Here is a 14,090-nt window from a genome sequence, read left to right as displayed (position 1 = left end):
CATCCATCCATCCATCCATCCATCCATCCCAATCCACGCTCCTTAAACATTGCTCCTTTGGCACTGCCTCCAAGGCTTGAGCCACATTCACTGGGTGCAGAAAATCCACACTCAGAATCTGTCCATCCCTGCTGGCCAGTGTGTTTAACCCCAAAGCCACACTCGGGAAAGAAGGGGTTTGACTGGGAGTGACCCCTCTCCTCCAGGAGTTCTTGTGTAGCCCTCAGGGTGAGCTGTCCTAGCCGGGGTGACAGCCACATGCAGCCAACACCTTGTCACTCTGGCTTTCCCTATCCTCGCTGAACATGTGCTTTAGGAAGTTAGGAGCCTTTAGAGAGAGGCAGCTTTGAATATGATCATTCCAGGAGACCACTGGAATACCCCAGCTTGCTTTCTGTCACCTCTTTGTGGCAGCTTTGAGCATTCCCATGCTGCCATGGCCCAGGAAAGAGGTCTGACCGTTCTCCCTGCCCCATCTGGCGTACCCAGGGCTCACGCAGCAGCAATGTGTGCACGCTGCTGAGGTCTGGCAGATGCTGTTGCCTGTCCCAGACATAAATCATAGGAACTGTGGAAGCTGGAGAGAGACTGAGAGAGTGTGTGTGCCTGGGAGCAGAGGTGGAGTAAATGGATGGATCCATCCTCAGGCACAGGGAGTGCTCCGAGTGCTTTTTGGGCTTTCCTTGTGGGGTGGCTGGTGGGAGTGGCCCAGTGCTGAGCTGGGCACACACAGAGATGTTACCTGGGTCACTTACCTGTGGGGATGGTTCAGAGGTCATGGCAGATATCCTACACCTGGGCTCTGGAGTCTTGAGGAGAGCCTGGATGTTGGAATGATCACAGAATCCCAGGATGGTTTGGGGGCCACCTTCCACCATCCCAGCCTGCTCCAGGCTCTGTCCAGCCTGGCCTTGGACACTGCCAGAGATCCAGGGGCAGCCACAGCTGCTCTGGGCAGCCCTGCCAGGGCCTCACCTCCCTCACAGGGAGGAATTCCTTCCCAATATCCCATCCATCCCTGCCCTCTGGCAGTGTGAAGCCATTAGGAGACTTTCCTTTGGGGGCCCTGGAGCTGTGAGTCCCAACGCTCAGGAGCTGGGATACAGCAATGCCCAGGAGGAATGTTTTTAGCATCTTGGGTGGTGGCAAGTCTTGTTCTCAGCTGGCAGATGACTTTGGCAGGGTTTGTGACTGCCTTGGGGACAGCTGCAGAGCATGAGGGCATAAATATGTCAGTGCAAGGCAAACCAACAGCTCGCAGCAAGCACTGCAGTGTCCATGCCCTCCACACCCCCCACTCCCCAAACTGTGATTCCTACCTAGTTGTGTGACTCATGTCATTTCTCTGCCTTATTTTGGTGTTTAATTTTAGTAAATTTGGCTTCCTAGTGATGAGAGTGACATCCACAGCTCACACAAACCCATATTATACCAAGACACACACGTCAACACAAAATACTTTAGAAGCCAGCCTGTCATCCCTGTGACTTCCCAAGGAGATGAGTGTGGAAGGTCTCTGGTGTCGGTGTCGTGTGTCCTGTGCCACACTTGGAGCAGCTCTGAGCTAACAGACATCCCCAGAGCCCCCTGTCCTGGGCTGAGCCCCATTGTGGGCAGCAGGGCAGGGGGGAACTCTGGCCCTGTGCTCAGGTGAAACCCCACCTGCAGAGCTGCCCCAGGCCCAGCACAGGGAGCGCCTGGAGCTGCTGGGGCCAGCCCAGAGGAGGCTCCAGGATGAGCAGAGGGATGGAGCAGCTCTGCTGGGAGGAAAGGCTCGCAGAGCTGGGATTGTTCACCTGGAGAGGAGAAGCTTTGGGGTTAGCTCAGTGTGGCCTTGCAGGGCCTGAAGGAGCTGGCAAGAGAGATGGAGAGAGACTTTGGACAAGGGATGGAGGGACACAGGGAATGGCTTCCCACTGCCAGAGGGCAGGGATGGATGGGATAGTGGGAAGGAATTCCTCTCTGTGAGGGAGATGAGGCCCTGGCACAGGGAGCTCACAGCAGCTCTGGCTGCCCCTGGATCTCTGGCAGTGTCCAAGGCCAGCTTGAAGGACTCTGGGACAGTGGAAGGTGTCCCTGCCCATGGCAGGGGATGGCACTGGATGGGCTTTAAAGTTCCTTCAACCCAAACCACTCTGATTCTGCGATTATATGACAGATATGATAGATAGCATATATGATATACATCTACAACATCTACAGAGAATCATTTTCCTTCCTATCCCTGTGTAGAAACCAAGCCCTTCCCCAATCCTGCTGCTCTCTGAGACAGCTCAGAGCTGCCTGGTGCAGCTCCTCCCTGCCCACCTGCCGAGCGCTGGGGTTTGACTCACCGATGGTGGACGTGGGCCAGGGCCTGAACTTCATCATGTCACAACTTAAAGTCTTTAAGTTCTAAAATCTTTCGGCTTTAATCCTTCACATTCCACAGCATGTTCCTGATGGCTTGGAGGCTGCAGCCCCTATTGATCCATCCCTTCTCTACAACAGCAACATATGGCATGTTTCCATGGCAATAGGTCCCCTTGAAGGGGCTTCCTTCCCTTCCTCACTTTATTGGTCTTTTTCATTATTAAATCATCAGAGATAAATGCACACAGGAGAAGGGTCAATGTCTGGATCAATGGGCAGCAAACAAAGAGGAACTTTTCCATATTCATACAAGCAGGAGATTTCAGGAGATCAAACGGTGCGGAATTGCCGGGCCCTGAGCATGGCAGCTCATGCATAATGTATTCTGGGAACTCTGCAATCAATACACATCCAGCACCTTGGAGACCCCTGGGATTCAGCTGCAGGTGGGCAGGGAGAGGGGAATCCACAAATGTTTATGAGTGCAGAAGGGTGGGACATGAAGAGAGGCTAACTCAGCTTTCTGCTGTCCGTGCAGCCTTGGCTCAATGCTGCAAACAGAATGTGCTGCTGAGTTCTCTACCCATGGAGGGTGTGGGGTGGGAGGTTCCCTCTGCTGGGGTTTGGTGAGCCAGCCATGGAGTGAAACCATGTGCAATGGTGTGGGTGAGGAGGGAACCTTCCTTCAGCAGGGATCCCAAAATGGTCTGACTTTCCCTGGGGACAGGAGTCCTCCAGACACAGGGCTGCACTGCCCTGCTTCCCTTCCCAAGGAATCCTGCAAACCTCCCAGTGAATCTGCACCATTCCATCCTCATGGAGACATGCTGTCTCCAGCCCTTGCTGCAGTGAATTCCTGCTGCAGGACAGTTTATGGCTGTGCTCACCTCGGTGGTGCTGTGAGAACAACAGTAAATTGTCTGGGTTCAGTGTGTAAATGCTGCTCCTTTGGGCCTTCAGACAGAGAGGGGATAAGCTTTCCTAGGAGTAGTACCATAAAAATTGCACTGCTTCTGCAGCTCGTTGCAGGGGAATTCTCCATGAGATATTAATAGCTGTGTCCAAGCAAGTGAGAAAATATTAATAATGCTGCTTTAGTCGGAAATGGGATGTGTGCTCTATTGGCCTCCATGCTCCAAATTTAGAGCCGGAACAAACCGAGTCTCTTGTGGCTATCTCTGGTTCTGTGAGAGAAATGAAATCTTGTTTATTTTTACCTTTCTGGGAAGATTGGGTTCTAAGTATAGATTTAAGATAGGCTTTAATTGGTTAGGCTGGTATCTGCAGGCAGGAAGGCAGCAGGAGCCGAGGGCAGCGGGCAGTGACTCCGTGAGGCCAAATCCACCGGGATTTTCCTGAGCCTTGTGCCATGGGTATGGTTCAGTGTGATTGGGAATAGAAGTGCAGGAGCATATTGGTTCTGGGTGCTCCAGTTTGTCTGCAGAACCAGGACTGGGAGCAGGTGTTCATCACATAGAACATAAATCCCTGGGAAATGCTTATCCAGGTCCTGTGGAGCCCCTTGCAGCATTAGGACCTCACAGATTGGATGGACCCTCATTATCCAGGGACGGACTCAAGGCAGGCAGCAGCACTCCAGCCTCCAGGAGCCTTTCTGCAAGTGTGGCTTGCTCACTCCTTGAAACCGAGCTGAGGATGTGAGTTCTCTCACCCTTGCAGGATCCATCTCGCAGTTGGAATGTTGCTGTCCTGGCCACCACACTTCAATCCCGTCCTCACTCCCCACTTGTGAGCAGGGCTGGCAGCATCCCTTGCGCTGGTTTTTTCACCTCTGGAACATTTCATGGGCGTGGTTCGTGACTGGTGCTTGAGCACAAAGGTAATGCAAAGTGCTGGGTTTCCTGAGGCAGCAAACACAACGAAGATGTTCCAGCAAAGTCGCACGAGGTCAGGACTGTCCGTCTCGGCTGATTCATAAAGCCTCCTTCAAACTGAGATGGAGGCCAGGGAGTGGCTGTGTGTTGGTGACTGGAGTTTCTGTGAAGGACAGTCACCAGCAGCTTCTGGGGGCTCCTCTGGCAGCTCCCCTGGGCAGTGCTGAGTGTCCCACGTGTGCCTTGTCTTCCCTCCCTGCAGAGCCCGCACCAGGGGAAGGCGTTACCATCTCTCCTGAGGCAATGCTTGGTGAAAAAGGCACTGAGCATTGAGCTGGTCCCTCATGCAGGCAAACCCACTGCTTGGTGGATTGCCTTCGACATCAGCTCTGCTTTCCTGGTCCTTACTTCTTCAGAATTCTCCAGCAAAATTCACTGTCACGTGGATCCATAGAACAGCTTGGGTTGGAAGGGTCCTTAAAGCCAATCCAGTGCCACTTCTGCCATGAGCAGGAACACTTTCCACTGACCCAGGGTGCTCCAAGCCCCAGTGTCCAACCTGGGCACTGCCAGGCATGCAGGGGCAGCCACAGCTGTTCTGGGCACCCTGTGCCAGGGCCTCACCTCCCTCACAGCCAGGAATTCATTCCCTGTGTCCTGTCACTCCATTCCTTGTCCCCATTCCCTCTCCAGCTCTCCTGGAGCCCCTTCAGGCCCTGGCAGGGGCTCTGAGCTCTCCCTGGAGCCTTCTCCTCTCCAGGTGAGCACCCCCAGCTCTCCCAGCCTGGCTCCAGAGCAGAGGGGCTCCAGCCCTGGAGCAGCTCCGTGGCTCCTCTGGACTCTGCAGCAGCTGCAGCTCCTCCCTGTGCTGGGGCAGCTCTGCAGGTGGGGTCTCACCTGAGGGGCAGAGTCCTGCCCTCCCCTGCTGCCCACACAGGCTCACAGGGGGATTCAGGGCTCTCACCCATTTCCAGCTCTCACCCCTCAGCACCTCCAGGTCCCTTTTTCCCAGGGCTGCTCTTGATCCCTTCATCCCCAGCCTGGATTTATCCCAGGGCTTGTCCTGACCCAGGTGCAGCAGCAGCACTTGGCAAACTTGCTGGGTTTCCACAGGGAGCCACCTCTGCAGCTGTGCAGGTCCCCTGGGTGTCAGCCAGGCCTCCATCCCTGCAGGAGTGCCAGGGTGCAGAGCAGGGAGGGAGCAGCTCAGCTGCCTCACATTGATAGAGTGCCCTGTGCTTTGTGACTTAAAGAGAGGGCACCATTCACAATGTACCCGCTTATAATTGCTTAAATCCATCAGTGCCTCAAACCTGGCGTTTGCAAATTGTCAGCTATTACTGCTGGAATAAAAATACCTCTAAGTAATGTGTATGTTTATATTTTTACAGTAGAAAAGAGAAGAAATTTCCCCTTTGCTGCTGCTGATCAAATTATAGATTATAAGATGGCTGGAAACCTCTCCTGAGTCTAGACAACCTCATCTGGAGGGTGGTACTTCTACCTCTTAATAAGTTTCTTTAACCTTTAGTATCTCATAGTCTACCTGTAATGTAGGATGATAATACCTTCCTAATTATATCTGCTGGGATTTAATTAATGTTTGGACATTACTTTGAAAAATGTAAGGTGTTGATTATTGTTTAATAATGTAGTGTTAGATTTAAATATTAATGATAGAGAAGCAATGAAAATACTTCCTTGCTTGGACTGCAAATGCCATCTCCAAGTATTACATAAGAAATAGCTTCCTTAATTTTCCACTTAGCAAAATCCATGTAATTATATTTTAAGGTAATAATATGAGCATATGTTCTAAACTTGAAGCATGGTTTGGAATTGGGCACTGCTCAGAGGAGATTAGGTGAGCAATTATGTAGATTGAAGATAATCTAAGTCAAAGGCTAAGCACAGACCTTGGAGAATATCTTGCCTCAGGTAAAACTGCCAGTGGAATTCAATGGGAATTCTGTCAGGGACAGCACAAGAGCTTTAAGGAATCCAGATGCAAAGTGCTGCCAGACCCACAGCTCGTTTGTGCTGGGAGCTCTCCCCATCACCCAGCACTCTGACAGCCTTGTGCTCCTGGCAGGGCACTGGATTCCAGGGAGATCCCATCCCATCCCATCCCATCCCATCCCATCCCATCCCATCCCATCCCATCCCATCCCATCCCATCCCACCGACCTGAGCTCTGCAGTGACCAAGGGAAGCTCCTGCTGTCCCCAGGGGTGGAGCTGTGCATGCAGCCCTTTCCCAGCCACCTGGGTCCCCACTGTTGGTTTTCCATTCCTGGCAGCGCAGCTGGATTTGGTGTCCCCGAGTCCAGGAGCAGCCGGGAGCCAGCGGGGCTGCAGGAGATGCAGGCATCCAGGGAATTCTGGAGGAGGCTGGGACCCAGCAGGCTCTCCTGTGCTGTCAGAATGCATGGCTCATTAGCAGTGCTCCCAGGGGCTTTAGTCAGGATGGCAGAGTATTTGCATGGATCGGTCAGGAGGAATTAAAAGTGTTTGTCTTTTCCTTTAGCCGGGTCCTTTTCCATTACACAGCACTCAGAATATTTTTGTAACTCGTTTGACTCTTTTTCTGGTGAGTGTTCATGGCAAAGAGGTTTCCAAGTGCACAGGTCTTTGAGTAAACTCCCTGTAAATAAATGAATTCTTCCCACAAGGGAATTGCTGGACTCAGAGCTGGTTAAATGTCCTTTAGTGTGTTTAGGAGCAGTGAATCACCGTGTTCCTCCCATTATCTCTGGGGCAGAGCAAAGGCTGTAACTCTCCAGTAGAAACAGCCTGCTCCTATCTGGGAGAAGTAATGCTTCCAGAGGCAGGGAAACATCTTTTTGTTGTTGTTGTTGTTTTTCTCTTGCTCTGTCTGTGTTCAGCTGTCTCTGAATGTTTCTGGAGTAAACTTTGCTCCCACTGTGGCTCCAGCCACCCTGAGCTCCACTAATGCCCTTTCCAAAAGGAGATTTCTATATCCAGCCCCACAGCACTCCTGGGAATTGCAGCACGATGTCTTTTCCTGCCAGGCCACCCAATGCAGCGTGCAGTCCAGAACGAGGAAAGGCAGCCGCCACTCCGGAGAAAAGCGCAGGTTTCCATCAGCTCAGGAGTTAAGGAGCAGTTCCTCCCCAGCAGGCAGGGGATGGAGATTCCGTGTGGGACTCAGTAGGTGGCACTCTGTTTCTGGAGTCAGCACCGAGCCTTGGGACAGCAGCTGGGTTTGGCTTTGGGCTTGCTTTGAACAAGTTGCTCTCATTAAAGAGCCGTTCTTGGGCAGTCAGCAGGGCTGGCTGCGGGGTGGGAGCTCAGTTCCACTGCTGGGGAGAATCTCCTGGCTCCTGGCACTGCCAGGCCGGTGTTTTGTTATTTGTGCTTCAGCCCAGAGCTGAAAAACCCAGCAAGCCTTGTTAATTTAGAGGTGAGGCCGCTCAAGTCCATCTTCTCTGGACTCTGGAAGCGCTGCAAAGCCAGAACAGAAGTTCAGGAGCCACAAATGCTCAGGGTGTCAGTGCTGCTGTGACCCAGCAATGCTGCTGAGCCTCTCACCTCTGGGATTCAATGCTTTCTTTCCAATTCCTCACTTCCTGAGCTCATGCTCTAGAATTGCCCACACTGCACCACGGAATGGTCTTGAGAAAGGAAATTTCATTTAATTGTAAGAAATCACTTCCAAAAGCAATATTCCTGGCCTGCTGTCACAGTGTGCTCTAGGCAGAGCAGAAAGATGGTCCTGCATTCCAAACCCACAAATGAATACCTGCCGAGTGTGCAGGCTGTCACATCAGCTGAGTGACACAGCAGTGCTTTAAGGAGCACATATTCCTGAAGTGTCTGTGCCACAGTAATTCTCAGATACGTTCTCTTTAAATAATACATCGGGAATTAAGAGATCCGAGGTAGTGGTGCATGTTAAAATGTGATTTTCAGATCCAAGGAGTGTGCAGAGAGTAGGATGGAGTATAAAAACCAAGGGTGTTTGAACAAGACGTCTGGTTTATATAGTGCTGCCTGTTCCCTGTGCTCTGAGCTGTTCAGTTGCACTGAGTCAACTGTAATAAAACAATACATTCATATTTATTAATTTTTTATGTAGGCTTTTGGAAACAGGAAGAGAAGTGAGAAGAAGGCAAGATATCAGAGGGAGATGTCCCAGAGATGCATCTCTGTTAGGCTCTTTTGCAAACCATGTGAATGGCTTCAGATCTGGTTAGACTCAAAAATGAGATTCAGGTCCTAACTCTTGCTGAGCCTCATCCTTCTGTGGACAAATCCCAGGCTCTTCACTTTGCTATGTGACTCCTGTGTGTGCAAGGCAGGGATAATAACTGCCTCTCCTGGGTGCAGCGGAGCCAATTTCATCACTGTCAGCTCCGTGGAATCCCTGGGTGAAAGGAACAACAGAAATCCAGAAAACATGGGTTATTAATAGCTGGTGCTTGCCCTTACATACATCACATGCACCGTTAGTCATTGTGGCCAGTAATTTACAGGGAGGGAAAAGATGTTCCTCGGAGCAAATGCAAAATGACACTTGGATGGTATCAGACCTCTGAGGTGTTGCGGGCCTGGAGAGTCTAATTAAGTCTAAATGCACTGATGCCACCCTGAGCAGATCCTGCTTCCTATGTGGGTGAAATGAAAATGTGCAGGAGCTCTGCAGATCTTCACAGGGGAATTTTAACTGCCAGGCAGCTCGCACTGGAAAGGCAGGTGCTGGAGTTGGTGTGCGGGCCAAATTCTTGGTGTGCCTCAGCTTTTTCTGCCTCCTTCCTAGAGCCCAAGGTCATCTCCTCCGTGACACCTTTATTAGAGGGATCACTGGGTACAGAAGTTTCCCTTCCGTGGTTTTAAGTGATGGCTTTAAAGGTCAGAGCTGAGAGCCATGACAATAATCTGGAGTCAGCAGTGCAGCCCTGAGGAGAGCTGTGCTCTAAGGGACACGTGGCAGTGGGTTCAGCACTTGCCTCTCCTGCCCACACCCACACCCTGCTTCTCCTCCAGGGGCAGCTCAGGAGCAGTTGAGAGGGGCTCAGGGCTGGAAGCGCAGGAATTGCTGCAAGTCAGGATGCAGGACAGCTGACCACACTGGACAGGGAGAGGCCAGGCTAGCTGGGGCTGCTGCAGTCAGGGGAAAGCTTTTCACTGGCCTTGTGTGTGCAAAACACCTTCCTTGAACTGGGAGCCTTCCTGCCACTGCCACTCCAGTTACTCCAGTGGTGTAGAAATCACCACCCAGACTAAAAAAGAGGCCCCAAAATGCAAAGATCTCAGAAGAAAGGTGCTTACCTTCCCAGCACTGCAAACCTGGCCATGCCAGGCTCATGCCATTAATTTGAAACTTGGGAAAACTCATTTTCTTTGTGCCTATCTCCTTGTGTATTCCCTAAGGCAAATGAAAGATGGCTGGGAGGTTATTTATTTTCAGTAATAATGCACACACTGCTTCCAGACTTCCTGCTATTGTGCGATTATCCAGATTAATTGCCTGGGAAAGCTGCAGCATCATCTCAGGCCCTTATTAAGGAAGCTCACAACACAGATTTATATTAATGCATATTGCTGCGTGCCACAGCCTTGCTTTTGGAGCCAGGTGGACAAATCCCACTGCTGAATGCTGCCAGCATCCCTGTACCTGCAGACTGAGGGGAGGATTCCTGGCACCTCCCCTCACGGCACCTTGAGAGCCAGGGAGAGAGAGCTGAGGTCGTTTTTAGAAAGCTCGTTAGTGAATAACTTTGCTTATTCTGAATTCAGTTCCCATCAGCCTCTGCTGAATGATTGTGGGGTGCTGCTGGCTGCTGACCCTGTCTGTACGTGGGCAAGGGCTGGAATCTTAAAGATGCTTTTAGGTGCTTTAAAGTGTTCTTAGCAGGGAGAGAGGCTCTAGGCAGAGAAGGGTTTTAAGGCATATTCTGTCCTTTTGGTTTCCCTGCCAAGAGTTTAACAAACCACATAGTTGCCTTGCTTTGGAAATCCTGATCTGCAGCAGCTCAGCCTGCTCCAGGTTCCAGCCAAACAGCCACTAACCAACGTAGAGCTTGAGGGTCTTTAAAGCAAATCCAGCTCTCCAGAAACATTTCAGGGATTTTGGCTGTAAAGAGTTAGATGTGCAGCATTTCCATGTCCTTCAGCAGCCCAACACTTCCCTCTGGCAAATCAGTGTCAATCCAGGGTCACACTGATGCTCTTGGTGCTGTTGAGGTGTTTGCTCATCTCCTGTGACAAAGTGGTGATTATTGTATTAATAACTTAATGATATTGGAGTAGCTGACCCACAGTACACCGTGGGGGGCTGGTGGAACCTTGGCAGTGTGAGCCCACAGCACATCAGCATCTACACGTGACACATTTGGAGGGGACTGGAGCACCAGTGTGCTGAGCAGTGAGGCTCCTCAGCAAGCTCTGATACTGGGGAAGGGTTTTAGTCCTCACTCTGGGGGATTTGTGACCACACTGTCTTGAAAATCTTTTAAAAAATCCCAAACAAATAAATTAGGGGTTCTATTCAGACTGTGTGCACCTTCAAAACAAAACTGAGCGTTTTGGCAGGATCCACTGGATAACACTGAGCTGCCACTGGAGTGAAGAAAAGCTTCCTGAAGACTGTTCTTCAGGGAACAGGAGTTAAATGTTGGTGTTACTCTCCTTAGAAATGGAATAGGTATTTCCAGGCATGTGACTCCAAGCTTTATTGATTGTTTCTGTACAACATGGGAGCCTGTAGAGTGTGGACTAAACTCCTGGAGTCCAGGCTCGGCAGGAACCTGACCTGAAGGCTGGTCAGTGCTGGCTTGCTTCTGAAGGATCAGACAGCAGGAGCAAAGCCTGATGGTTTAACCCCAAATGGCTGTATTGACACACACACTCTGGCCTCCCAAAATCCTTGTTCTCTCCTTACCCAGCGGGCCCTGGAGTAGCCACAGGTTTTTCTGTCCATCCCCAGGCAGCTCCCAGGAAAGTGGGCATGCCCAGCCCTGGCTCAGCTCCTTTGTGAGCCCTAGAAGGCAGAGCAGGAGTGTTCCTCTGATATTAATTAGTCAATTAGCAGCTTGTGCAGTGTGCGTGCTCAGGCAGAGCAGCAGAGCCCAGGGGATGACTGACAGCAGAGATGGATGAGTTCATCAGTGCAGCTGACCCGGGCTCCCCGACCTCCTGCTCTGGGGTTGATCTCACATGTCTCTGTCTTGCTGTCCAGGTTTTACTGGGATCTGACCATGCTGCTGCTGATGGTGGGGAACCTGATCATCATCCCTGTGGGCATCACTTTCTTCAAGGATGAAAACACCACCCCGTGGATTGTCTTCAACGTGGTTTCAGACACGTTCTTCCTCATCGACCTTGTCCTCAACTTCCGGACAGGCATCGTGGTGGAGGACAACACTGAGATCATCCTGGACCCACAGAGGATCAAGATGAAATACCTGAAGAGCTGGTTTGTGGTGGATTTTATCTCCTCCATCCCCGTGGACTACATCTTCCTGATCGTGGAGACACGCATCGACTCCGAGGTGTACAAGACGGCGCGGGCCCTGCGCATCGTGCGCTTCACCAAGATCCTGAGCCTGCTGCGGCTGCTGCGCCTCTCCCGCCTCATCCGCTACATCCACCAGTGGGAGGAGGTGAGACAACCCCAGGCTCTGCCTGCCTGCTGCTTTCCTCGAATGCCCCTTCTCCTTCCTGCTCCTCGTGTGGGGGCCTAGTGCTTTGTTGCAGGTTCCCAAGGGAATTCTGCAGGTTGTTGGGCTGTGGGCTCCGGGATCAGCATCCCCGTGATGTGTGGAGATGCTGCGCGGGCTGGCAGCGGGGCAGGTACAGGTGGGCCCCTTGCAGGAATTGTGTAGCTGGTGAACAGAGCAATCAGCCAGACAGTGAGGGCTTGCCCTCTCACAGCCCCCAAAGGTCCAGGAACAGCTCCGAGGAAAGGGCTGGAGACAGCTGATTTGCAAAACCTGTGGCATCTGTTTGCCATCTGCTGCTTCTCTGTGCTTATCTCTTGAATAAAGAGATAAGCATGGGCATGTGCTAGAGGCCTCTTGCTTTCTGTATTCTCTGACAATGTGCTAAGGGAAAAAGGAAGGAGGAGCAATCTGCAGGCAAAGGTCTGGTGAATAGCGAGATCCCCATGAGCCCAGGACCCTGTGCTGCTCCCAGGAAGAATTTTAGGGTGCAGGGTGAGTTGTCAGGAATAATATGGGTGAAGCCACAACCTTACAAGTAGCTTGAAAATCAGTTATTTTTCTCCTGTCTCCGTGCTCTCCAAAGCCGAGAGAAAGCTCCCCACATCTCTCTCCACATGACAAGGGCCTATTTTCAGGACAAGGAAAGCTGGTCAGGGCAATTTCATCTTTGTCCCCATGCTTTGTGTTGAGCTTTGGAGCAGAGCCTGCTGCAGAGCATGATCTAATGCGGAGCGTGCTCCTGGGAATGTGAAGGGGAAGCAGCCATGCAAGTCATGGCTTGATTGCAGCGAGCTGTCACAACACCAATTCATGACAGAGCTGAGGCCCTTCCCTCCTCCAAGCAGCCCACACTCACTGGGGGAGCACGGGGGCATGCTTCACAAATCTCAGGCTTCATCCTGGTGGTGTTATCATTTGTAAGGACTTAGAGCAGAGCAGGTCCTTGTTGAGGTCTGGGATGACACTGGGAGAGGTGCTGGGGAAGGCAGCCCCAGCCCTCAGAACTCACCGCTGTGCTCGTTCGCTTGATGGCGCAGGCAGGAGTGCATGGAGAGGTGGAGATGAATAAAGCAGAAGTGTCCTTCTGAGGTGACTCAGTGAGTCAGAGAGTGAGCAGAGCACTGAAACCTCTCCAGGTGTGTTGGCCTGTCCCGTGGTTGCTTTGTTTCCCTCTCCCCTAATCCGAGTGGCTCAGCAAAAGCGAGGCGGTGGCTCAGGCTCTTTACCCACAGCAGTGCCCAGCTCCCTGCTTGTTTCTTTTCCCTGCTCCTTGACTTCCCTTCCAGGAGGTGCTTGAAGAGGGCTGAAGTATATTTGCTGTTGATTGTACTGAATTTGTTCCAAAAATGATGAGATGGAAGCAGATCAGTGTTTTTGCCTCCTTCACTTCTCGTAGTTTGACCGAGCAGCCATTCCTAGCTCCTGTCTCCTAATGCAGTTCCTGGGATGCTGTTCCCTGGTGCTGCTGGCCCTGGGGCAGCACAGCTGGGTGCCCTCTGGGGCACAGGCTCCTCGGGGCGAGGCAGTGCTGCCAGGGCAGGGCAGGGATGCAGGTTGCAGTTTGGGACTGCAATGCAGACTCTGCTGTGCACTGCAGAGCCCGGACACCAAACACCACCGCCTGTGTCCAACAGGGCTCGGCCCCAGCTGCAGTTCCTGGAGAGAGTTTGACCCTGGGAGCTTCTCCACCTTCCACACCGGGGAAGGAGACAGAGGGAAGACACGATCCCCCATCTCTGGTGCCGTGCCTGCCACAAAGCAGCAGGGAGATAGGGGAGTGCTGCTTCATCCTCGCGTGGGAGATGTGCTCCCTGCAGCCACACCGGCAGCTCTCTCTCCCTCTGAAGTGCCTAAAGATGATCCCTGTCTGAAAGGTCATATTCATCTTTCATACCTGCACCCATCAGTGCTGATCTGGGAGTGCCAGGACAGAGCAGTGCTGGAGCAAACTTACTCTGGATGTGCAAGAGGTTGCTGTGCACAGCTAAAGCAGGACTTGGGAGTGGGGGTGCTGCAGGTCTGCTCTCTGTGCTCCCCATGTCCCACTCTGTACCTCCTCAGCTGGCAGTGTCTCTTTAGCTCTTTGCTTATGACCAGATCAGCTGGACAGCAGATGTGAGCAGGGCACACTGGGCCTCTGGAGAGTGCAGAGTTAACAGGGGTGCAGGGACAGAAGGATCAGTCACCACTGTGTGTGTGCAGAGTTAACAGGGGAGTGC

The 14,090-nt window shown here is 52.1% G+C and overlaps 1 protein-coding gene across 2 annotated transcripts in view; it reads left to right on the top strand.

Annotated features, from left to right (window-relative positions):
• Positions 1–14,090, top strand: part of HCN4 (hyperpolarization activated cyclic nucleotide gated potassium channel 4) — a 128,279-nt gene that overhangs the window by 56,498 nt on the left and 57,691 nt on the right. For both annotated transcript variants that reach the window (XM_015638892.1, XM_015638891.3), the window contains exon 2: positions 11,388–11,811. In XM_015638892.1, coding sequence (XP_015494378.1) covers positions 11,407–11,811 — 405 coding nt within the window. In that variant the 5' untranslated portion in view covers positions 11,388–11,406. The remainder of the gene's footprint in view (positions 1–11,387; positions 11,812–14,090) is intronic.

The sequence above is a fragment of the Parus major genome, chromosome 10, assembly GCF_001522545.3.
Source record: "Parus major isolate Abel chromosome 10, Parus_major1.1, whole genome shotgun sequence".
NCBI classification, from domain to species: domain Eukaryota; kingdom Metazoa; phylum Chordata; class Aves; order Passeriformes; family Paridae; genus Parus; species Parus major.
Note: the sequence above shows the minus strand (reverse complement) of the source record. Positions and strands in the feature narration are given on the sequence as shown.